Raw genomic sequence first — 26,753 nt, forward strand, 5'->3', positions numbered from 1 at the left:
TAAAATATACCAAGGGTAAAAAAATAACTGCGAATTTTGACTGCATCTAGAGCCCTTTCAACAAATGTTTTAATTATTGCCATTTTTTACAAAAACGTTTCGATTATTCCTCAGTATCTTTGTTAGAAACAAAGGCTTAGTTCTTGGATCGAATCGTACGAAATCTGTTAAACTGTCAACCATAATGCAGGTCTCTGTTTTTGTGACCCTAAATATATATTTTCCGTGTAACAGTATCTTGGAAATCAATTACACAAATACGCGTTGTGGCCACAAAGTGTTTAGACAACAATTTTGGGGAATTTAACTGTAACCGTGTTTTGGTGCTCAAGGCTTCTGATATTCATTCTCTGCTTTTTTGTAAGTCATTGCAGTATTCTATACTCCTTCAATAATTTATCCATTGACATTTTCATTATAAAGCAGCTTTTTCATGTAAGGAGATAAATAAAATAATCTCTGAGTCAGTTAGGCTAGGCGTAAGCCTCCTTTAAGGGGCCGTACACTAATTACGTAAGCATTTTTTTGGGGTTTTTCAACCCCCTCCCCCATGTAAGATTTTTCCCATACAAATCATTTTTTTTTATATGGAGCGTAAGAAAATGACATACATGCCTCCCTCTCTAAGTCCCCCTCTTACTTAATTAGTGTTCGACCCCTAAAGGTAGTCTAAGTGTAATCAATTTCGTACTACCCTAGCAATCAAGCCATTCCAGATGAGCTGTCTAAAACTCTTTTAATTTTCGCATTGTGACGAGTGAGTGATAACGTACGATGGATACAATCAAGGTATTCAATATTGGACTTCACCAGGGTTTTTTCGGTAGCTGTTACGATAATGAACTGGTTCGGGGGGCTACAACTCATGATAAATTTCTTTCAATGAGCCCCAATTGTGGGGGCACCGGTTCTGATGATGCATTTCAACTTGTTTTACACAGTTGTGCGAAAAAAATATGGTCCCCAACATAAAATGAGCGAGAACAACGCATTTTATTAAACCCCCTCGGTGGGGGCGGTCTATCCGAATCAGTTTTTTTCCAACTTGTATACAAGAGCGATAGTTTTGTTTTCATGGCTTGTTATGATTCGAAGAGGTTTTTGCCTCTCTTTTATAGTTGCTCGTTATCTATCGAGAGCGATTTCTGCAATCCCTGGACCAGGCATTGAAAAAATCAAATCATGAGTAAAAATCGGCTAAATTCATGCCAACTTGATGCTCTACTGCGGCCTAATCGCTGATGCTTTCTAGATCGTTGAAATTTGGCGTTCGTTGATTCAATGTTTAAAGATCTTCATCGCTCACCAATGGGAGACAACTGAGTGAGGCAAATCACTTGGTAACCTAACAATGAGTGTTGGTACCACACGCTGTTAGAAAAATCTTTTCAGACATTAGGAAAATTAAGTCCGCTATAAGAATGGAACTCTAATACACTGCATGGGAGGCTTTGATACTTTCTCTCCTCCATCCCAGCTACTTGAAAGCAGAGTGAATAAAGCAGAACACCTGATGTGTTTTGGTTTTATTCTAGTAGAGCGAGCGTAACACAAATGCTCCAATCGTAGCTTCCCTGGATACCATACCAAGTTTGGCTTGGCGAACTCTGTTGTTCGTTGTTTACGCAGCAACGATCGCTCATAATCATTGTTTGGTATCTATCTGAGCAAGGCTGTTCACTCACTGGCATAGGATGCTATGATTCAATTAGATCAATGCTCGTCCACTTCACTCACGCTTTCAATGCCTGCCCTGGACATAACTCATAAAGGTTTTCGTTTCTAATCATATGTTTTGCATGGTACTATTAATATGAGCAATCAATGCACTATAATTTGCAACAACAGCTTTTACAAAATCGAATCCCATTTTTTTATATTGCAAATTTACTTTTTTAAGGCTCATTTTGCGTCTCGTATGAGGTAAGGGGTTTTGAATGAAGCGTTCCGAATTTAAACCAGAATGTGGACCAGAAGCAAGTGAGATTTGGAATTTTTTTTACGATCTACAATGATTTCAATAGGGAACATGTTACGGACATTCACTCGAAAAAAAACCCGGTTGACAAATATGACTTTTTTCAATATTTTTTTTCATAACTCAGAAATTGAATGGGTCATATGGCTACTGCTTCTGCCTCATACGCAGGAGGTCGTGGGTTTAAACCCAAGTGCGTTCCGTTCTCCTACTTTATATCTTTCTTTATATTTCTCATGTTCTAGCAATCGCTAGAACTGGAAATGGACTTTCATACCGTTTCCGTTTTCATCCTATATCTTCAACTTGACCATTCTAGCAGTAACTGGAATTGGAAATGAATTTAAAAACTCGTTTCCTACATCCAACTAGAAATTTTATCAGTTGCTTGCTCCTATCTATAACATTGGCAGCTCGGTAATCAAGACAAACCTCTGCCTCTCGAACCTAACCCAAAACAAAAATCCAATAAAATTCCGCATGAACTCGTGGCAAGTGCAGAGGTATATTCGGCTTGCAGTGGGCGAGTGATTGCATCATCAATTTTTCCCCTTCCTTACATTGACTTGTATTCTGACGTGGCATGTGCCAGTGTGACCTAATAAATGAGATCACCTACTTGTACATTGAAGATGAGTGCTAGTCCCAAGCAAATATCTGTTGGTTCTCTGTGCAAGCCCAGCTGACCTAGTCATAATGGAGTAGCAACTACGGGCAGTCAATCAAGATCAAGCTCAAGCTAAATTTTCTCATAACTCAGAAATGAGAAACCAAGCGATTTGACCGATTCTGGTATCACTGAGTTGCCTATAGAGGAAGGGGGTAATTGCGTTTTAGCGTCAATAACAGCCATCCAACGATTTCATGGTTCTCCAACAGAAAGGACATTATAAGTTCAAAATGGACTATTTGATGACATTCTAACTGCCTGCATGATCTCTGTGTTGCCCCAGAGAATCTGTGGTAGAAGGTTGCGTGAATCAGCGGTGATCCTCTCGCAGTGTGTGTGATGTTTTTGTTGCAACTGGCTGTGCGGATTTTTGCTAAACGGCAGAAATAAAAATGAATGTGTAGAGATTAAAAAGTGAAAGTATACATTTTCCCATTATATTTAGCCAATTTTTCCCATATAAACTCCATGCTCGTTGAGCATCCACTTAGATTTGACGGATCTGGCTGAAATTTTTACAGTAGCTTCTGGGAGCAAAAAACTTCATTTTCAGGGGGTATATACGTCTCGAAAAATGATTTTTTTCATATACGATTGCTCCACCTTAATCCTACACAGTGATATTAATGTTGGTAATTCTGACTTTAGAGAACTCAATTCAAATTGAGCGAAAAATTTATCTAGTTTTCTGACTGCTCAAATTGGTATGTTCAAATGCATTTTTTCTATTGCTTGTCTTGTCATTTTATATGACGATTACTTTCATCATGTTTTATGATTTCTCCAGAAACTAGAACTAGGCTAGATGTACCAGTCGTGGCTATAGCACCAGTTGTCGCACTAGTGCTAAATGGCCAACTAAATAACCGCAAACCACGTTCATATCGATAAAGCATATTCATATGATACGATAACACCTTTGATCTCTTCAAAAACATGCAAAGCATAATTGTAAAAATTGATTTTGCTTAATTTTTAACGTTCTTTGCACCAGTTTTCGCACTAGTGGTCCCTATTCGGCCAATCTCATAAGTAAACAATGGGATTTGCTAAATAAGAAACGAAATGTGGGTGTCTAACTTCATGGCTTCGCGAGACGTTGATTACAGGAACATTTCCAGGATGATAGTGTCCACTTCCACCCTTCTAGCAGCTTCCTGGGGCCTTTGAGGAAGGGCCGGTTTTGAAACCATCTGGAACCGTGCATATATGGGTGTCAAAGATCATGTTTTTACAAGACGATGAGTATAGAATCTACATATGAACCGGTGCCAGCGAAAGTGGTACATAAACCATTTTTGTCGATTTTGTGTTTATTACACCAACTGCTTCTGTGAGCAAAGGTCTAGTAAGGGAATAACGAAATAGTAGGGGGGTCCCGTAGCGTAGTTGGCTACACTTTCGCCTTATAAGCGGACGGTCATGGGTTCGATTCCCAGCCCCTTGTCAGTCGCCTGAGGTGCAGCCCAAACGGTGGCGTTTTTGGGTGCCCGTCTTACCGACACGGCTGCCCAATGACGACTGACAAATTGTTCTTCTCGGAGGCATACCTCCAACGTACCCGGATAAGCGGCAACCGAACAATGCAACGAGCAATTGGATACACGATACGGACAAAAGGACACAATGGACTCACGATGAGATGGACCCGGCAATGATAACAACAACGAATGTCTAAAAATAGATTCTGTGTGGATTCTGTACAGCAGAATACCACAGTAGATGACGGCACAGTAGCGGTTAAGAAACACAGAGTGCCTACCAAATAAAGAAATGAAAAAAAAAAAAAATAACGAAATAGTAGTTTGTGCAACTAGTTGCAAAAAGATGATTTTTTCAGCACGAGTTGTACGTTTATCCAACGAGGCTTGCCGAGTGCTGAAAAAATCGAGTTTTGCAACGAGTTGCACACGCTATTTTTTGCAATGACGAAAAATGGGCTTTAATATGATAAATCTATACCAAAATTGTACAATCGAATTTACTCCACATGATCATTCATGCCAATAAATTATGTTTCGGCAGAGAACAATAAGATTCCATCTTATCGTGCCAAATTGCATAGCTTGAAAAGCTATGAAACGATGGATGCAATTGCCTTTGAAAAATGTGATGTTATGTCCAACAAACCATTTCATTTATTACGAGACTCTTAGAGTACACTATTTAAACACTCACCCAAACTAATTCAGCTAAATGTAGTCAAGTAACTACTGTCCCAATGTAGGTTTTTCATTATAGCACCCAAATGAGTGCTATAATGAATATTATGCAACCCATTTGAGTTGCATAATGGTCATTAAAGCACCCATTTTGTTGGTATGGAAAAGTAGGCCGTTTTATCACTCAAATGACAACTGTAAACCAGGTATTATGATCAGGAATTGCAAAATAGTAGTTTGTGCAACAAGTTGCAAAACGATGATTTTTCAGCACGAGTTGTACGTTTATCCGACGAGGCTTGCCGAGTTGGATAAATCTACGAGTGCTGAAAAAATCGAGTTTTGCAACGAGTTACACACGCTATTTTTGCAATGACGAAAATGGGCTTTGATATGATAAATCTGGACCAAAATGGTACTGTCTGATTTACGTTATATGATAAATCTGGCCAAAAAATCATGTTGCTGCAGAAAAAAAAACCCGACTTAATCCACCTACAGTGAACGCAACCCTTCTTACACTTTTGAATGGTTGCGTGTGCCCAGTGCATATAACAATTTCTATGCATATGACCTTCAATTGAATATAAAATAACTGATATTATCATGCTTTTATCGATTTCAAAATAAAAAAAGGATATTTCTGGAGATTTAACAATTTTGAAAAATACAAAAGACTACAGATTTGATTTGCCGCCTTAAATGGCAATATTACAGCTTCTGTTTAAGCCCAAAGAGTTCAAATCGGGTCATAGACGGCTGAGTTATTGGTGTGACAATTCTTCATTAGTAGTCTGAAAATATGTCTCATATTCGTATTTCACAGATATCTCTGAAACCGAATTTCCGATTGCAGAAAAAAATTAATGGGTCCAATGACAAAAACATAGCTTTCGTTTAAAGATAAAATCGCACAAATTGATCCAAGGACGACTGAGATCTTGATGGGACATATTTTACCAATGTGTGGAGTTGATACGTCTAATGCTTTATGTTCGTATTTCAGAGATATCTCCGGAACCCAATGTCTAATTGCAAAAACAAAATACAATGGGTTCAATGAAAAAGTCATAGCTTTCGTTTAAAGATAAAATCATGCAAATTGGTTTACAGACGGCTGAAATATTCATGTGACATTATTTTGTTAGTTTTCTGAAAATACACTTCATGTTCGTATCTCACATATCTCTGGAACCAAGTGTCCGATTGCAAAAAAAATTGAACTTGTACAATGACGAAGTCATAGCTTTCGTTTAGTGTTAAAATCGTGCAAATCGGTCCACGGACGGCTGAGATCTTGATGTGAGATTTTTGTAACGCACACACATACGCACACACGCACACACATACATACATGTGCTCAGTTCGTCGAGCTGAGTTGATTGGTATATACGACTTGGGTCTCCGAGCCTCGGATAAAAAGTCGGTTTTTCAAGCGATCTTAATACCCTTCTTAGGGTGTAAGAAGGGTAAAAAGGGATATTTCTGGAAATTTAACAAATTTTAAAAAATACAAAAAGACTGCAGATTTGATTTGCCGCCTTAAATGGCAATATTACAGCTTCTGTTTAAGCCCAAAAGAGTTCAAATCGGGTCATAGACGGCTGAGATATTGGTGTGACAATTCTTCATTAGTAGTCTGAAAATATGTCTCATATTCGTATTTCACAGATATCTCTGAAACCGAATTTCCGATTGCAGAAAAAATTAATGGGTCCAATGACAAAAACATAGCTTTCGTTTAAAGATAAAATCGCACAAATTGGTCCAAGGACGACTGAGATCTTGATGGGACATATTTTACCAATGTGTGGAGTTGATACGTCTAATGCTTTATGTTCGTATTTCAGAGATATCTCCGGAACCCAATGTCTAATTGCAAAAACAAAATACAATGGGTTCAATGGCAAAGTCATAGCTTTCGTTTAAAGATAAAGTCATGCAAATTGGTTTACAGACGGCTGAGATATTCATGTGACATTATTTTGTTAGTTTTCTGAAAATGCACTTCATGTTCGTATTTCTCACATATCTCTGGAACCAAATGTCCGATTGCAAAAAATTGAACTCGTACAATGACAAAGTCATAGCTTTCGTTTAGTGTTAAAATCGTGCAAATCGGTCCACGGACGGCTGAGATCTTGATGTGAGATTTTTGTAACGCACACACATACGCACACACGCACACACGCACACACACACACACATACATACATGTGCTCAGTTCGTCGAGCTGAGTTGATTGGTATATACGACTTGGGTCTCCGAGCCTCGGATAAAAAGTCGGTTTTTCAAGCGATCTTTATACCCTTCTTAGGGTGTAAGAAGGGTAAAAAGGATATTTCTGGAGATTTAACAATTTTGAAAAAATACAAAAAGACTACAGATTTGATTTGCCGCCTTAAATGGCAATATTACAGCTTCTGTTTAAGCCCAAAAGAGTTCAAATCGGGTCATAGACGGCTGAGATATTGGTGTGACAATTCTTCATTAGTAGTCTGAAAATATGTCTCATATTCGTATTTCACAGATATCTCTGAAACCGAATTTCCGATTGCAGAAAAAAATTAATGGGTCCAATGACAAAAACATAGCTTTCGTTTAAAGATAAAATCGCACAAATTGGTCCAAGGACGACTGAGATCTTGATGGGACATATTTTACCAATGTGTGGAGTTGATACGTCTAATGCTTTATGTTCGTATTTCAGAGATATCTCCGGAACCCAATGTCTAATTGCAAAAACAAAATACAATGGGTTCAATGAAAAAGTCATAGCTTTCGTTTAAATATAAAATCATGCAAATTGGTTTACAGACGGCTGAAATATTCATGTGACATTATTTTGTTAGTTTTCTGAAAATGCACTTCATGTTCGTATTTCTCACATATCTCTGGAACCAAATGTCCGATTGCAAAAAAAATTGAACTCGTACAATGACAAAGTCATAGCTTTCGTTTAGTGTTAAAATCGTGCAAATCGGTCCACGGACGTCTGAGATCTTGATGTGAGATTTTGTAACGCACACACATACGCACACACGCACACACGCACACACACACACATACATACATGTGCTCAGTTCGTCGAGCTGAGTTGATTGGTATATACGACTTGGGTCTCGAGCCTCGGATAAAAGTCGGTTTTCAAGCGATCTTTATACCCTTCTTAGGGTGTAAGAAGGGTAAAAGGGATATTTCTGGAAATTTAACAATTTTTTAAAAATACAAAAAGACTGCAGATTTGATTTGCCGCCTCAAATGGCAATATTACAGCTTCTGTTTAAGCCCAAAAGAGTTCAAATCGGGTCATAGACGGCTGAGATATTGGTGTGACAATTCTTCATTAGTAGTCTGAAAATATGTCTCATGTTCGTATTTCACAGATATCTCTGAAACCGAATTTCCGATTGCAGAAAAAAATCAATGGGTCCAATGACAAAAACATAGCTTTCGTTTAAAGATAAAATCGCACAAATCGGTCCAAGGACGACTGAGATCTTGTTGGGACATATTTTACCAATGTGTGAAGTTGATACGTCTAATGCTTTATGATCGTATTTCAGAGATATCTCCGGAACCCAATGTCTAATTGCAAAAACAAAATACAATGGGTTCAATGGCAAAGTCATAGCTTTCGTTTAAAGATAAAGTCATGCAAATTGGTTTACAGACGGCTGAGATATTCATGTGACATTATTTTGTTAGTTTTCTGAAAATGCACTTCATGTTCGTATTTCTCACATATCTCTGGAACCAAATGTCCGATTGCAAAAAAAATTGAACTCGTACAATGACAAAGTCATAGCTTTCGTTTAGTGTTAAAATCGTGCAAATCGTTCCACGGACGGCTGAGATCTTGATGTGAGATTTTTGTAACGCACACACATACGCACACACGCACACACACACATACATACATGTGCTCAGTTCGTCGAGCTGAGTTGATTGGTATATACGACTTGGGTCTCCGAGCCTCGGATAAAAAGTCGGTTTTTCAAGCGATCTTTATACCCTTCTTAGGGTGTAAGAAGGGTAAAAGGATATTTCTGGAAATTTAACAATTTTAAAAAATATAAAAGACTACAGATTTGATTTGCCGCCTTAAATGGCAATATTACAGCTTCTGTTTAAGCCCAAAAGAGTTCAAATCAGGTCATAGACGGCTGAGATATTGGTGTGACAATTCTTCATTAGTAGTCTGAAAATATGTCTCATATTCGTATTTCACAGATATCTCTGAAACCGAATTTCCGATTGCAGAAAAAGATTAATGAGTCCAATGACAAAAACATAGCTTTCGTTTAAAGATAAAATCGCACAAATCGGTCCAAGGACGACTGAGATCTTGTTGGGACATATTTTACCAATGTGTAAAGTTGATACGTCTAATGCTTTATGCTCGTATTTCAGAGATATCTCCGGAACCCAATGTCTAATTGCAAAAACAAAATACAATGGGTTCAATGGCAAAGTCATAGCTTTCGTTTAAAGATAAAATCATGCAAATTGGTTTACAGACGGCTGAGATATTCATGTGACATTATTTTGTTAGTTTTCTGAAAATGCACTTCATGTTCGTATTTCTCACATATCTCTGGAACCAAATGTCCGATTGATTGAAAAAACTGACTGAAAAAATTGAACTCGTACAATGACAAAGTCATAGCTTTCGTTTAGTGTTAAAATCGTGCAAATCGGTCCACGGACGGCTGAGATCTTGATGTGAGATTTTTGTAACGCACACACATACGCACACACGCACACACACACACACACACATACATACATGTGCTCAGTTCGTCGAGCTGAGTTGATTGGTATATACGACTTGGGTCTCCGAGCCTCGGATAAAAGTCGGTTTTCAAGCGATCTTTATACCCTTCTTAGGGTGTAAGAAGGGTAAAAACAGATTTCATGTTATCGTGACATATTGAATGCTCGACAGACCATATAGCGATAGATAAATCTGTCTTTGGGGAATTTTGATGTCATGTCCATTAATCTATTTCATTTATTACGCGACACAGAGTATACACAATTTGAACACTCACCCAAGCTAATTGAGCAAAATTTGGTCATGTAACTATTGTTCCAATGCTGGTTTTCCATTATAGCACCCAAATGAGTGCTATAATGGACTTTATGCAACCCATTTGGGTTACATAATGATCATTAAAGCACCAACTCTATTGGTATGGAAAAGTAGGCCGTTTTATCACTCAAATGCCAACTGTAAACCATGTATTATGATCAGGAATTGCAAAAAATAATTTTATAAATGTACATGTACCACTTTTACTGGCAACGATTTTCAGTTTCTGTTGCATTTTGTTCCCATTAATAGTGGTACATGTGCATTTTGTTCCAGCAAACTTGAAATTTGTCAAGAAACTCTGCATATTTCTCTTTATAACCTTTAGGCACATTAGTCATAACACGTTGGTACAGTTGAGATGCAGAAAATTGCTAATTTGAATTTTATTTTCGAAGTTTTTGGAAAAATGCGTCTCCTGAAAAATTTACTCAATGTGACATATACCACTTTCGCTGGCACCGGTTCATATATTAAAGGTACATTTTGAGGACTGTGAGACTCACTGGCCAATTTGGAACAGGTTCCGAGTGTTCTGCGAAAGTGGTATCTGTTCGTGTATGGCTAATTCCGGACCGTTTTCACGGAAATAGCCATATTTCTGCGTATACCTGATAGATAAAAAACTGGCTTGGTTGGCAAAAGGTCAATCTGGGGTTTTAGTTGGGGATAGAATACTAGAAGAGTTTCCACGTCTGATGTTTTTGTTTTTATTGAAATCGGATTATTCTACGCAACGTTTTGCTGATTTGAATTTCGACAAAATTGTCTCTGTCTTGTCAAACCTCTCTATACATAGGGGAACTGTTCCATTTTACATCTCACTGAACATGTATTCATCTCATCGCAAAACAAAGAAATACAGCACCAATCTCGTTGCTTCTTTTTGCTAACCCGCGTGCTTACTGCTGAAAAAAATCACAAAAATAAACAAACCAAATTCCTTTTCAATGCTTTGTTTTTGATGGGATGGAAATAGGAACTATGGGATGAAGTGCCGAACCGTTTCCCTATTAACAAATTAGTCTCACGACTACGAAATGACATTTCGCAATACTGCGAAATACTACTTCTGTATTTCATACAAAAAACGCTGATGCGATCACCGAACGGTGTTGGTTGGAAAACACTGCTCGCGGTTGCTTGAATCAGTCGCATATCCACTATCAGCTATCAGACCATCTCCATCCCGATATTACGCGCGCCTCGTAGGATAAAGTTCTCCGAATAGTGCTCTGGTCGCTCGCTCGCCGCCGGTGTTGATGTTGATGCATTTTATACATTCTCTCCACCGCTCTCGCTCTTTGTATCGCTGCTCTTCTGTGATAGCCGTTTGGTTTGGTTTGGTCGTCGTCGTTCGTATTGGCACCTTCTAGGTGCGCACGGTGTTGTGTATTTCGTCAGTACACCACGTTCTGCCGATTCGTCGGTTCGGTTTGCCGCCGTGTGTTTTTATCCAGTCTTCTCTTTGGCGTTCCGTTCCGGGTCCTGCTCCATGCGCTGCGGTGCGTTATTCTCTGTTTTGAAGTGTGATTCTGTATTGCTGCTATACGGACGCGGTCGGACGGTGTGCTGTGTTGTGTGTAGAGAGGAGACTATCCTGCTGCCCCGCCGCAGCTCCATCAAATCGGTGAGTCGTCGTCCCCCAACCGCCGCTGGTTTAGCCCCATCGTCGCCGCATCAGTTGGCGACGGTGATCCATCTACCTCCGCGCGCCTCGCGCTTGCTTTGATTCACTCTCGCTCGCCTCCTAGACCGAGGGATGTTGAGGCACGGCTCTATACCAGTGTTTATGTACGTATGTGTGTGCGTGCAAGAAGCAAACTGCAGCAGCGCGCTGCTATGTGTATTATTATCATCTGTTTTTCGTGAGAAGCGGCAATATAACTGGGGAATGTAGAACATTGTGTAGTTTCTTATCCGGAATCCGGGTAGGGTTGGTCGATGGCGAATCCTAGAAAACGACCACCCTTTTTCTGTACGGCAGCTTTGCACACTATAAATTAACAAATGCGATGCGATAACGTTTTGCTACAAAGTTGTAACCATGACAACGGTGACGTCAGTTATTTATAACGGATGCGAATTGAATTATTATTTTCACTGCATTAAATGTCACTGTCGTAATAGCCGCAAGGGATTACAAGTTCTACAGCATCTTCAGTCTTTTGTTGGTCAACGTATAGCAAACTTATCCTTAAATATAGGATTGGACGATAGATTTGAAGCATACAAGGCAATAGATTAAAAACATAGTTGGGCAAGAGATTAAAATCAAGGTATTTTAAATCACATTGCACGGCGCAATTACTGTGTCTGTACCTTATCACAGGGCTGGTATCGAACCATTTTTCACTTCAAGTTAATTACATTCATTTTATTGTAAATGGTGTAGTGATTACTGTTTTTGTTTATAAGACCATGGGTTTGATCTCAATTTTGTTTTACTATTTTATTCTAATGGGGGGTCCGACCATCTTATGTTTCCTACTAATCAATATGTACAAATTTATAATTGGATTTCTGTCTGAGATATTTCTGATACCTAATAAATAAGATTATGAGAGGAATTTTTGTCTATTGCTTGTTACTATATAATTTTATTGAAATCGAATCACTGAAATATTTACATATAAAGGTATTTTTTACAAGAAATGAACGTCACTATCCCTGTTACCACTTCGCATCCGTTCTTGTTCGACCATCATTATCTCTGTAGTGGTACAGAATAGCTTTATTCTTTTTAACCCTGCCCTTGGTTGAACGACGCATCGTCGTTCCTAGATTCTTCCATTCATGGCAATGGGAAAGGATGACAAGCAAAGCAAACGCGCTCGATGTTGAAGAAGGTTCTTTGCGTTCTACCTGCGCGCCTGTTTTGACCTCGCTCTCTCTCTGCGTGTGGATTTGCTTCTACACCTTGCCCGTTGTGCTCGTAATACCAAAATGGGGACTCCGGTCGGTCCCCGTTTGGTAGTCCCTCCAGCTTGTTGTGAGTCGATTCGTGTCGTTGATTGGCGTGATATGATAACAGCCTCAGTAGACGCACTACCTCGACGTCGTCGTCGTCAGGCCGTCAGCAGTGACAATAGCCAATGGGCAGCCAAGCGAGACGGGAACGGATTCAGACGAAGTTTTTTTTTTCTTCAGATTCCTCGAACGAGTTGGAAGATGGTGTGGTCTCATTTTTTTGCGGTTGTTTCTTTGGACAAGTAGGGTAACGCTGTTTTGACAGTCATCATCGTTTGTGAAGTCGGGCTTGTATGGAAAGAGAATGATACCAAGAATTTTGCTTGCTGCTGAAGGTCGAATTTGTTTGGTTGATAAGTTACGTTAGTATTAGCATGATTGGCAATCCTTTTCAGCAAGTACTAAATCGTTTTAACTTTGTTTCAATTCATGATAAGTGAAAATAGATTATCAAATTGTTGAACTGATTTACCGAATGTTTAAAGATTTTAAATAGTTTTTTATATGTCGTTGTATTATTTTTGTTAATACTAGTGGTTTATCATCCTCAAAACAATTCTTCAAACATTGATTAAATTAATAATTATGCAAAATGCTGTTATTTTAGAGAATTCTTCTTCTATCGTTGTGGTTTTGAAAACCATGTTCATTTTTTTATTTGCTTCAGGACTTGATATATTTCAATATCGCACAAAATTTACGATTCAACAACACTCTAATTCTGCTCCCGCTTACTGCCACGAATATTAAATCTACACATATAAAGTATCAAGCAACTGTCTGCTTTCCGTCCGCTTCTAATTTATTATCATATCACATATTGCGTGATGTCAATGTTCATGCTTCCTTCGTACCAGAAATTAATTTTGTCACGCTTATCGCTACATGTCAATGTCCCGATGTGACCGGTGGATACCATTCACATGAATTCCACGTCTCTCAAGAAAATGTTCGGTTCTTTTGTGTTTGAATTGAAGATATGGTCTCGGTGGCATCCATCCTCAATTTAGTATTCCTTGAATTTTCGTCTGTGTGTATTGATACTAAGAAGTCAGAAATTTGTTTCTTTACCCATCAGTTATAACCACAGTTCCGAATTCCTTACAGGTAGTACTGCTCTTTTGTTCGTTTATAAAAGCAACCCAAAGGGAGCACCACTCTTTTTCCAACTCCATTCAAATAAACATTCTAATCACACAAATGCCGCTGGTTATTTCCCCTCCCTGCCGAACCACAACACTCTAAAGCAAGAGTTCAAGCGCTTAGATAACAACCAAAACCACGAACCATCCCGAAAAGCAGAAGCCCTCGAGGAAATCACACCCCGCCCGGTTGGCAGCAACCCAAACCATACGTGGTTCCTTTTTCTCTAGTTTCGTTCTCTCGTCGCTTTCGGCCAGCTCAAATAAGAAACAAATTTCTTAGTTAGCTCACTCCACCGGGCGGGCTCGTTAGGAAAGCCCAACTACCCAACTGCCTGCTGATAGAAGCCGAAGAAAGAAAGAAAAAGCTCGTTACTTGGGAAGTGTAACCGTAATAACAATAAAAGCAAATACAGAACGTGAGAGTTTTCAGCTTATTAGAAACGATGCATTCCACGAGGAATCTCGTCGCCTTTGTTACGCATCCCGATATACTATATGAGACAGTGTTGTATCTAGTGCTGTGTGCCACCGCGCCGCGCCGCCGCCACTTATTTTGGGTTGGCACGACGCTGATCAGAATTTCATCACGTTGACAACTAATTGTAATGGAAACTGTTTTTCAATCAAGTCAATTAACCAAAATTTGCATTTTATAATTTTCTCAACGATTTCAATAAACTTCCCTAAATGTAAATAGTAGTTTGTGCAACTAGTTGCAAAAAGATGATTTTTTCAGCACGAGTTGTACATTTATCCAACGAGGCTTGCCGAGTTGGATAAATACTACGAGTGCTGAAAAAATCGAGTTTTGCAACGAGTTGAACACGCTATTTTTTGCAATGACGAAAAATGGGCTTAAATTGATAAATCTGTACCAAAATGGTACAATTTTAATCGCTTAACATGACCAATTTTGCCAAAAAATCATGTTGCTGCAGAAAACAAACAGATTCCATGTTATCGTGCTCCATTGTGTACTCGACAGATCATAAAGCGGTAGATAAACCTGCATTTGGAGAATTTGATGTCATGTCCAACAAATTATTTCATTTATTACGTGACACACTATTTGAACACTCACCCGAACCAATTTAGCCAAATGTGGTCATGTAACTATTGTTCTAATTCTGGTTTTCCATTATAGCACCCAAAATGAGTGCTTTAATGGATTTTATGCAACCCATTTGAGTTGCATAATGTTCATTAAAACACCAATGTCATTGGTATGGAAAAGTAGGCCGTTTTATCACTCAAACGTCAACTGTAAACCAGGTATTATGATCAGGAATTGCAAAAAATGTTTTTTGTTGTAAGAAATAAATAGTCGTAAATTTGAAACTGCTGTTAGTCGGTGTCGGCGTGGCGACATACAAATAATAATTGGTTTAGTTCGTCGGTTTGGGTTTCAACTTTTTAAGCTTTATCTGGTAAAATGCCAAGCAGATCTTTGGCATCCGTCTATGAAGATCTGAACAATTTAGATAGTCCAGGTTGAACAGCCAATTTGTTATAATTTTAGTAATAAGGCCCTTCCACAGTGCCTCAACTACAGGAATTCTAATCCAAGCAAAATATGAATTAAACACGAAGCTCATTGAATCCGAACCATTACTTTGTGTTCTCAAAATGGAAATCAGGAATCACAAGAAAGTAAAAATAAAGAATAACTGGAACAGGACTTAGATTCCCGCCAGTCAAAGCAATTTATTATGACAAATGTTCAGCAATTCCTTCAAGCATACCTTAAAAAAATCCTCCATGTATTCCTTCGAACATTCCTTCAGTAATTGTTTCTACAATTCCTCCAGAAATTTCGTTGGTTCTATCTCCAGGAATTCTTTCGGAAATAACTCCCGGAGATTTTTCAAAACGATCCTTTGGAAGTGAATCCAGAAATTCCTTCGAAAATTCAGTTACCCTCAGGAGTTCGGAACTTCCTCCACGAATTCCTTGGGAAATTGCGCAAGGAAAACCTTAGAAAATTCGAGAAAACGAGTATTTCTTCAAACATTCCTCTTAGAATTCTTCTAGGAATTCCCCTGGAAATACGTTTAGAGGTTTTTTTTCGAACATATCTTCGGATAATCTTTCGGAAATTTCGTTAAGAACACCTACGGAAATTGTTTCAGGAATTTCTTTGAAAATAGATTTAGAAATCATTTCGATGTTTTTGAACAAATTTCTCGGGAAATTTACTGAGAAGTCCTTCGTAAATTCCTTGAGGAGTTCCAGTGAGAATTTATTTGGATGTTTTTTTTTTAAATATTCCATAAGGAAATGTTTTGGAAATTATTTAAACAATTAATGAAAGAAATTCCTCCAGGTATTCGCTTTGAAACTTCTCCAGTGATTTCTGCGCAAATTCTGGAAAGTAGTTCTTGGCAATGTTGTAAAATGTCATTTGCATTTGTTTGTATAATTTTCCCAGAACTTTTTTCAGTAGTTAGCTATCAACTATCAAGTATGACGAACTTATAGCGCCTAAATGTGGCTACAACTTTGTCTAACAAGACATTGCTGTAAATATGTAATCTGGGGTGTGGGAGGCAAAATGTCATTCAAATGACATTATGTCAAATGACACGTGACATTTTGGAGAGATTTCACTCTCTAGCCTCAGATGTTATGTTTAGAACAATGTACCCTTGGACAAAAATATAGCGCTACTCAAGCGTTATGCGTACATCTAAAATTTTGAAGTAAATTGGGCTTCTGAAGAAAGTTATGAACAAATTAGTCAAATGACATGCAGATGACATTTTACAAGCCTGGTTCTTGGAATTCTTACGAAATTTTCCTTAGGAAACTTTGCTTGAAAACATTCTCCGGAAATTCTTTCAGAAATTCCTTCGGAAATTCATTTAGAAATTTTTTTCGAACATATCTTCGGATAATGTTTCAGGAATTTCTTCAAAAATTATTTTAGAAAGTTTTTCGATGTTTTTGAACGAATTTCTCGGGAAATTTAATAAAAACTCCTTCGGAAATTCCTTGAGAAAATCCACCGGGAATTCATTTGGATATTTTTTTTAAAGAATTCCATAAGGAAATATTTTGGAAATTATTTCAACAATTCATGAAAGAAATTCCTCCAGGTATTCGTTTTGAACTTTCTCCAGTAATTACTGCGTAAACTCTGGGAAGGATTTCTTAGAATTGATTCGAAATTTTCTTTAGGAAACTTTGTTTCAGAATTTCCTCTACAGCTTCTTGAAAACATGCTCCGGAAATTCTTTCAGAACTTCCTCGGGAAATTCGTTTAGTCCATCTGCAACTCCTTTCTTCATTAAGGAATTTCTTCAGCATCGAAAACTAATTTCAAAAAGTTCCTAAACGTATTTCAGGAGAAATTCGAGCACTGCCCGTTTTTGAAATTCGAGGGTCAATTTTTTTCCATACATTCCATTCCATTGGCACCCTACTGCACAGCTATGATTTTTTTTTATAATTATACGTAAAGGGGTGAACCAGTCAAAGGCTGAAAACCTGTTTAATAAAAAAAATAATTATACGTTTATAAAACGAAAAAAAAAAGAAATTAAATCATAACCCTAAATTTAAACCACAATTATTTAAATTTTCGTGATCATGCAATTAAAAGTTGATTTTGTAGGAAAGAATTTAAGTTTGAATTGTTTTAAAGGAAAACTACCCAAAATCCAAACAAACAATTACCCTAAGTCTGAAAAAACTTATTTGAACGTAAAATTCGTTTTAAATCACAGATTCGGGAACATCAGTCACGCTCTCCAGAACGTTTCAGGAAACGTGACTGATGATCCATAAACCGTTATTTTATATCGCGGTATATTTTTACTATTTCACAAATTGGTGAACGCTTTTTTGTATGTTCTGTATCAACATATACTGATTTTTTTAAATGTTTTTCTCATAGCAATATAACCAACACATTTTCTATATAGGTATAACAAATGATCTTTCAGAAAGCTAATTTTCTGTCGTTTCGTTAACCTCGTCATAAAATTCATTATTATGTCCGATGAATTTCTGATTTTGGTAATCAATTCGGTCAGAGGACTAACCACATGGGCCTATTTAGGTATGCAGTTCACTAATACGACCACGATCATCTTTCAAATTCGTTTTGTCAGTCAATTGTCGAATTCTATCAGCTAACTTAGCTATTTCCGCTAGATTACATAACCGTTACATTGTCTAATTCAGCGCCTTTTAATTTTAATCAATAGTTAACAAATTTTGCCGGATGGCTGTTTAGGACAGTCGATTACTTCCGTCAGTTCAATAATTAAGGAAGTGTTCCAATTTGGACAGTTACTCAATTAATGTAACAAAAAAATATCATAAAACCAAGTTTTGATCAATTCTAAATCCAAAAATTAATAATCTTTTGTGAACAATTTTTAATTTCTTTCAAGGAAAATTTGCCTGAAGTGTGATGATCCATACTAAGTTTTCATATGATTAATACAAAAAGTGTGATATAGGGGAGAAGGGTTTTTGCCTTTCTCGTATACAAAGTATACGTAAAGGCTATATGTTCTCTCCAAAAACGAACTTTTTGTAGGAGGCCCGGAAACCCATAGTGTTGTATACCGATCGACTCAGCTCGACGAATTGAGGTGATGTCTGTGTGTGTGTATGTGTGTATGTGTGTGCGCAAAATTTCTCACTCATTTTTCAGGCACTTATCCTTAATCGATTTGCTCGCAATAAGTTGCATTCGACGCAGAATCCTGTCCCATTGTTTCCTATTGAAATATATATTTCTTAAAATTGGTCAGATCGGACTATGGGCTCAGAAGTTATGGCCAAAATACTATTTTTATAACACACGGGAAAGTCTCCATCACCGCTAGGTGGATTAATCTGCTTCGCTTTTCTGGCTTGTTCCGCGCTTGTTGAGGACAGGAATCCCGTCGGTGACCAACTGCTTGACGCCTAAAGCATGTACCTATCCTTCAGTCCGTCGTAAAACAATCTTCCTTTTAAACCGGAGACATCTATGGATGGTGGAATACTTTTTCCAACTTCCATCTGTACACCACGAACACGAAGTAACATCAATGAAAGCACTAAATAATTCTGGCCAGGATTGTACCTCATTTACTCCTATGTGCGCCGCCGCCAATGATGTGACCGACGCACAGGTCTAGTTGTAGCATCATGCTACCGAACGGAAACGTAAAAAAAATTCTATACTGTCATGAGTAGATATTGAAGGGACCATCGAGTCATGTGAATATCGAAACTAGGAACATGACTTATTGGCATGTCCATTTTATAATACAAGAATCAGAGAGTTCTCTGCGTCTTCTATAAAATAAACATAGAAAATAGCGTGATTGATATCTATTTGCTCAAAAACCAATAAAAGAAACCTTATTTGTAGCATCCACGAAAGTTTAATGTCGTCTGTTGTTTCTAATGAGGTTCCTTTCGACTACAACACTGACTCTGAATAAGCTACTCCACCCATCGCATTTCTCTGATTACTACAAAAAGACTGTCATAAGCGCGGTTTAGATATTTCCGCACTGCGACGATGGGTTTCGCCTTCTGTCTGAGCGTGTTTCGCAAATTAAGGTTAACCCTAAAAACTGGCAAATTCGTTTTCAAATCAGAATGCTTTCATTACCTATGGGAAAAATTACGGGTTCGGATGTTTTGTATTGATTGATAAGAAGGAATTCTAGGACTATTTTGCTTATGTGTCCTTTGAGGCTAGTAGCGGATTTTCAACCAACGATCAGTATTCTTATTTACGTTTTCGAATGAAGTTTGATACATATTTTCGTATACGCGTGCAAAATTAAATCAATTGAAACGAATTAGAATATGTGTGTACACTGTACAACGATTCTTGATCACTAAGGTTGCAGGCAAAAAAAAGGTGTAAGATGATTGAGAATGACTCATTATTATAAAAACGTTTGCAAATGAAACTATGAATTATTTTTATCCCCTATTATACTTTTAGCAAATTTTCCCTCATTCAAACATTTCCACCTCTGCAAAAGAAGGTCACACGTCTTTGCGTCAGTAGTTACAAAGCCATTTCCGCAACCCATTAGCATGTGTTCGTTGAACTGATTTCAAGGTTATCATCCGCAGATTATCCCGTGACTCGACTACCCTCGACGGAACCACGCAAAACAGTTGTTAATGACCCATATGTCTATTTATTGCAAACTACTTTACCGCACTGAGCGTTCTTCTAATTCCGAAATTTTCCTGCTTCTCTTTCGCTTCGTTTTAGGAATATTCCAGTAAACCACTGACAACTTGTTGAGACGTTTCCGAGAGAGTGCTGCCGTCATCAAGTTCTATACCGCATGAAGACACTTTCCGAAGAAGAAGTTATTATCTAGTGCGCGAGCTGCATAAGTTTGAAGTTGCCTAACAATCCCCTGCCGGGCCAGTTCTTTCATATATCACGCGGTGGTTTCTCGTTGTGTAGTTGTTCCATAGCCAGTGTGTATTGATGTTTTGTTGTTTCACCTTTTATATCTTACGTTGCTGTTGATTTCTCGTGGGCCGAGAGGTGTGATTTGTGTTTGCGTGCGTCACAACTGAAAGTGTTCTAGAACCACCCTCCCCCCCCATTCAGGCGTTCTGATGGAAAAGAAATAAGAAGAGTCCGAATAGAAAACCGAACCACCACCCCCGCTCGGAAGCAATCGGAAATCCTACTCAAGGAAATGTGAAAGTGAGCGAGTGTGGTTCTGATGATTTTGCATGCCCGCCGGTCGGAGAAGAAATCGATCCAACAACACGATAACAACAGTGCCCAATGCCGTCGACTGAAACGAGGCTCTGGAAAGTCTTTCTTCCGTTTGATTATTTTGGGTTTGTGCTGTAAGCCGGCTGGTGCGGTGCCGTGAAGTGTGATTACATTTTGTTTGCCTGGTTCGGCATCGAATTAGGATTCAGTGACCCCCCACTCGCCCTTTGCTGCAAAGGGTTGAGCTCGCCTTCTTTCCCTTTTTAACCTTTTATTTCGTGTTAACGCTCCGTGAGATGATGCATCCACGATCGTCCGCCGCGTGCGGCACCGGCAACGTGCCGGCCAAGCTATACAAGCTGTGTCGCCTCTGCCTGGGCAACGTCGGTGACTGTGAGCTGGGCGAGTCCACGATAGTGTTCCAGCAGTCACAACTGCCACAGAGAAAACGGCACCAGAATGGCACAGCCAGTGACCAGGTCGTGCTCATGGACCAGGACTCCGCCACCAGTGTTGGTGATGGTGGTGGTGGTGGTGGTGGTGGCGGTAGCGGTAGAGGTGGCCGTGGCCCGGGAGCCGTAGTGGCCAGTAGTAGCAGTTCGAGCAACACTAGCTCTTCGAGCTCCAGCTCGAGCAGTAGCAGTAGCAGTGGTAGCAGCAGTAGCAGCGACGACGATTACGACAACGATGACGACGATGATAATTTCTTCGACGGGGCCGACGATGGGTCCAATGTGGATCTGGCCAAGCGGATACGGGCGTGTCTGGCTATTAAGGTAAGTTTCAAAAAATGTTTAGATTTGTAACTACAGTAACTGTATGATGGGGTAATTGTTTCGGTATCTTTTCGCTTTCATATTAATTTCACAAAAAGGAGAGAATGTAAAGTAAATGAACGAGAAAACATAAAATTTTAATGTAACTAAAAATTTAACTACGGTTTTTATATTTTGACTGAAAATTTGACAAAATCTCGATTTTTAGACACGATTTTCACGGATACTATTTCTGAAATAGTTCTTAGAATCACTTTTTTAAATTTTTGGAAGAATATCTTGAGGAATTTCAAAAAAAATATTTATTTTCTTGATTTAGTTCCTAAGCAATTTTCGGAAGATTTTCTGAAGATATCCCTAAAGAAATTTCTGAATGAAGGCTTGACGGAATGTCCAAAAGAATTCTTGGAGAAATCTAAGACTGTTGGAAGTTTCTTCAGGAGTTGCTTTGAAAATTCCTTCAATTTCCGGAAAAAGGTCTAGAATTACTGCAGAAATACCAGTAGGCATTTCCTCTGAAATTCTATAAAGAATTTCTTCGTAAATTCCTTTGAGAATCCCTCCGGTCTATCAAAAAATTTTTCAGAAATTCCTTTATGGATTTTCTGGAAATTCCATTAGGAATTCTTTTGTTACGTATTTAAGAAATACCTTCAAAAACTCTTTTAGTAGTTCTTTCTGGAATTATTCTCGAAAATCTCTCTTTTGGATATGCCTTCAAAAGATCATGTTTTATTTCATGTTCACTAATGCTCAAAACGCTCTACGAATTTCTTCAAAAACTCTTCCAAAAATTCGTTTGAGAACTCCTCAAGTTTTTTTTTTAATTTGAAACCTTCCAAAGAAATACCCAAAGAAATTTCCGGAAGAATTCCTAACGTAATTTTAAAGAAAACTTTTCGGAGGAATATCTGGAAGGATTTCCAAACAAATTTCTTAATTTATTTCCGAAGTAAATGGAGGAACTCTTGAATGAATGTCTAAACGATACTTCTAATAAACGAATATTCTCAGAAATTCCAGGAATTTCACAATAAAGTATAAAACAACTTCGAGACTAACTAAATTCCTGATTTGCAATGATGCCAGATCCTATATGTAAGGGGAGGGCCTCTCAAAAGCTTATGTACCACAGCAAACATATTGCGAGTCACCTACAAGTTTAGGTGCCCTGGCTTAGACGAATTCCAAAGATCGGTTAAACAATGTATGTATTATTTTACTAGACAAAACCTCATTAAAAATCTTAAACTAATCAAGCAACCTATTCATTAACCAAGATAATGTTCGTCAGTACACCGACTTGGAGACACCATCACTAGATTTGAGCTAGATTTGAAATTGAATGCTGACGAGTTCCACTTTAACAACATTTATGAACTGTCATAAGACGAGTATACGAGCAGCGATGATAAATATATTCTGAACCTTCTAGTTTCCTTTCAGATTCCTTCCTACTCTTTCAGACATTAAGGTGGACCGGGCTACTCCTGTTGTAGAGTATTGATTTATACATTATAGAAGACTTCCTTAGCCTAGCGGTAAGATGCGCGGCTATAAAGCAAAACCTTGCTGAGGGTGGCTGGGTTCGATTCCTGGTGCCGGTCGCAGACACTTTTCGGTTTGGAAATTGTCTCGACTTCTCTGGGCATAAAAGTATCATCGTGTTAGCCTCATAATATATGAATGCAAAAATGGTAACTTGGCTTAGAAACCTCGCAGAAGAAGAAGAAGAAGTTATACATTCGCAAATCGTACTTCCAATCTGAGTGTGGTGTTTCCTGGCCTATTTTTGAACGATTATTAAAAGATCTACTCGTTAGCTCAATTTCTACTCTTTAAGGAATTTTTGAAGAAGAACCTGATGGACTTTTCGAAAAAAAAAAGAATTTTGGAAGGATTTCTGCTAAAGGAGTTTTTGAAACAACTTCCGAAGGAATTCCGAATGGATTTTTCAAAGGAATTCCTAGAGGAATTTTCAAATGAAGTACTGAAGGTATATAAAAGGGAATACTAGGTGGTATACTAAAGGAATTTCCGAAGGTTCAAATAAATTTCTGGAAGAGTTGCTGGAAGAAATTCTCTAGGAATATCCGAACGAATTTCGGAAGAAGTTACTGGAGAATTTTTTTCGTAGAAACACAGGGTTTGAATCCAAAGGAGATTGAGAAAATCTCTCACTTATCATGTCTGTATACACTCTCGATAGGTAGCATACCGTGAGAGACGTTTTTCGGTAGCTGTTACGATAATGAACTGATTCGGGGGGCTACAACCCATGATAAATTTCTTTCAATAAAACCCAATTGCGGGGGGCACCGGCTCTGATGATGCAGTTCAACTTGTTTTACACAGCTGTGCAATCAACATGAAATGAGCGAGAACAAAGCGTTTTATCAAACCCCATCGGGCCGTCTATCCGAATCAATTTTTTTCTAACTTGTATACAAGTGCGATAGGTAGTTTAGTTTTCATGGCTTGTTATGATTCGAAGTGGTTTTTGCCTCTCTTTTATCGTTGTTCGTTATCTATTGAGAGCGATTTCTGCAAACCATGTAGGAACAATTGCTTTGAGAACAATTGAGATTCTAAAGGAATTTTCAAAGGAACTCCTGAAGGTGTTTCCAAAGGAATTCTTTAAAACATTTCCGAGAAAATTGTTAAAAATCCCGAAGAAATTTCCAAACAAATTTCCTGAACAATTTCATAAGAAGTTTTCTAAAGTTTCACTGAAGAAATTAATGAACTTAAATCCAAAAGAGTTCTTTAAAACAAACTTTAAAAGAAATTTTAAAAGAATATCTGATTAAATCTTCAAGGGGGTTTCTGAGGGATTTTCTCAAGAAATACTTGAATTCTTGAAAATTCTTGAATTAAATCATGGAGGAAGTTCCGTAGGAATTCCATAGAGAAATTACGAAGCAATTCTTAAAATTCTTTCTCTGAAGGAATTCCTGAATTCATTTTCGGATTTTTTTTCCTAAGGAATCCCTGGAGAAATTTTGAAGGAATACTTGGAGGAATTTTTAATTGAATGGCTGAAGTAATTCCTAGAAGTATTTCCTAAAGAATTTCTAAATTGTGTCAAATGTCAAAAATGTCTCTTGAGAAACGTTTTTCGCAATATTCACTTGTTTGAATTGATTATTTTGCTTCACGTGGAAATCAATGTAAAGCACCTGAAAAATAAACCTGGAAAAATCAGGAAATTTTAATTTTATGGATGAGTAGACAGCCTGCACCATCATCCTACGATGTCCTTCATGGACAAGCTAAAACGTGGCTCTGTAACGACTTTAGAATGACGATTCGTTCTCCCCGAAGCAGAAGATCTAGTACACATAGCTCAGTAGCGTACGGTTTAAAAGGCAATGCTAATGAATCGCCTGCTTTGAGCGTGCTTACAGCGGCACACTAGGAGTTAACTTTCTGAAATCAGTTAGTTCTAATTTTGAGAAAACCCGCGTTAGATGTCTTTCGCCATACAAATTTCTGGCGGTTAACTCATGCTATTTGCGCATATACAATAGCGCCTGGATATGGAAGCGGCGGGTAAAAAATCAGCCACTGACAATAATTCATAGCGTTCAAAAATTTTCCGTCTAGTACACGAACCACCTTACCAATGATGGTTTCATCTGCTCTGGACTTTTTCTGAATGTCTTCATGTTGGATAGCAACAGATGTTAAGACCTTTTCACATAATTCAACCGAGGACTGAATAAGAGTGGAAGAGGTGTTCAGTTAGTTTTCAACTTGAAACGTGTCCCTCGAAGATATAAACTGAAGCGATCGACTGTCCTTACTAAATATCAAGGTGATTATTTGAAAAAAGAAAAAAAAACCAAGGTGATTAATACTCGAGAATACCAATTTCTGCAGAAATTAGCAGAATACGAAGTAGATCAGTTTTTGCAGCCAAATTCTGCCTACATTTTTAACTAATCTGAGAAGACTTCTTGGCTCTGCTGCATTGGCCGGTTCACAGCATTGCGGAAGCGCCAAAACTCTGCTTCGTACATGCAAAAAAAGCGTTCCCGAATTCGTGAACCAGCAAAAATACACCGTGATTTAATTTATGGATTCGGGAACACCAGTCACGTTTTCCAGAACGTTCCAGAAAACGTGACTGTGTTCCCGAATCCGTGGCTGTTGTTCACGAAAAAATACACCGTGAACTTGTTAGTTCACGAATTCATGAACGCTTTTTTTGCGTGTGAAAGATCATGATCGTAGAATTTCAATTTGTCCACTCTAAAAAAAACTTTGTTTAATATAAGAAGAACCCCGTATTGTTATGATTACTTCATTTATTTGATGCATTCACCCTCCCCTCGGATATGTTATCTTGTGGTGGCAACTGATGGAGCTAAAGACATATCTAACAAAACTAAACTAAAGACATATCCTGTCGTGGTGGTGTCACATGTTGACTATTTTTGTTCAGTGCCGCGTCACATATAATCTAACATTGACGCTCGGATTTTACGCATTTGATCCAACGGACATCGTGTCCCGGAGGTCTTTTTCATCAGTGATAATGATGTGAGATCTCTTCTCTGCGGCAATACTTTTCTGAGGCGTTCCCTAATGATGATGAGTCGTAGTCACGCTTAAATCTAGCTAGGTAGGAATTAACCAGTTGCAAAAATATGATCAAAACATTTGAGTAGAAGTTTTATCGAAACTAGGAACGTGGCACCTTTTTATTTTGTAATGCCTCACTTGAAAGAGCCATAAATAAAAAAAAGGCGTAGGATTGCCAATCCGGAGATGGCGAGTTCGATTCTGGAACTAGAAGGAAATGCTAATAGAATAAGTTGCATAAGTTGAAAAGCAGGCCAAGTTCTAGTTGGAATGTAGAGCCATTGAAGAAGAAGAAGGTAGAGAAATTAGGGCTCTCCTTAGCCGTGCGGTAAGATGCGCGGCTACAAAGCAAGACCATGCTGAGGGTGGCTGGGTTCGATTCCCGGTGCCAGTCTAGACAATTTTCGGATTGGAAATTGTCTCGACTTCCTTGGGCATAAAAGTATCATCGTGTTAGCCTCATGATATACGAATGCAGAAATGGTAACTTGGCTTAGAAACCTCGCAGTTAATAACTGTGGAAGTGCTAATTGAACACTAAGCTGCGAGGCGGTAATGTCCCAGTGGGGGATGTAATGCCAATGAAGAAGAAGAAGAAGGTAGAGAAATCGATAATAAGTGAGGCTACTTGAAGGGATTATTTTATAGAAAACTATGTAGATCAAGC

At 38.3% G+C, this 26,753-nt stretch overlaps 1 protein-coding gene across 3 annotated transcripts in view; it reads left to right on the plus strand.

The window, feature by feature from the left end:
• Positions 1–26,753, plus strand: part of LOC134213570 (putative uncharacterized protein DDB_G0288537) — an 816,291-nt gene that overhangs the window by 45,289 nt on the left and 744,249 nt on the right. For 2 of the 3 annotated variants that reach the window (XM_062692739.1, XM_062692740.1), the window contains exon 3: positions 20,259–21,499. In XM_062692739.1, the coding sequence (XP_062548723.1) occupies positions 21,020–21,499 (480 nt within the window). In that variant the 5' untranslated portion in view covers positions 20,259–21,019. Of the gene's footprint in view, positions 1–11,334; positions 11,536–20,258; positions 21,500–26,753 lie in introns of those variants that run through there. The other variant, XM_062692741.1, reaches the window with a different exon arrangement.

Source organism: Armigeres subalbatus, chromosome 2, assembly GCF_024139115.2.
Source record: "Armigeres subalbatus isolate Guangzhou_Male chromosome 2, GZ_Asu_2, whole genome shotgun sequence".
NCBI lineage: Eukaryota > Metazoa > Arthropoda > Insecta > Diptera > Culicidae > Armigeres > Armigeres subalbatus.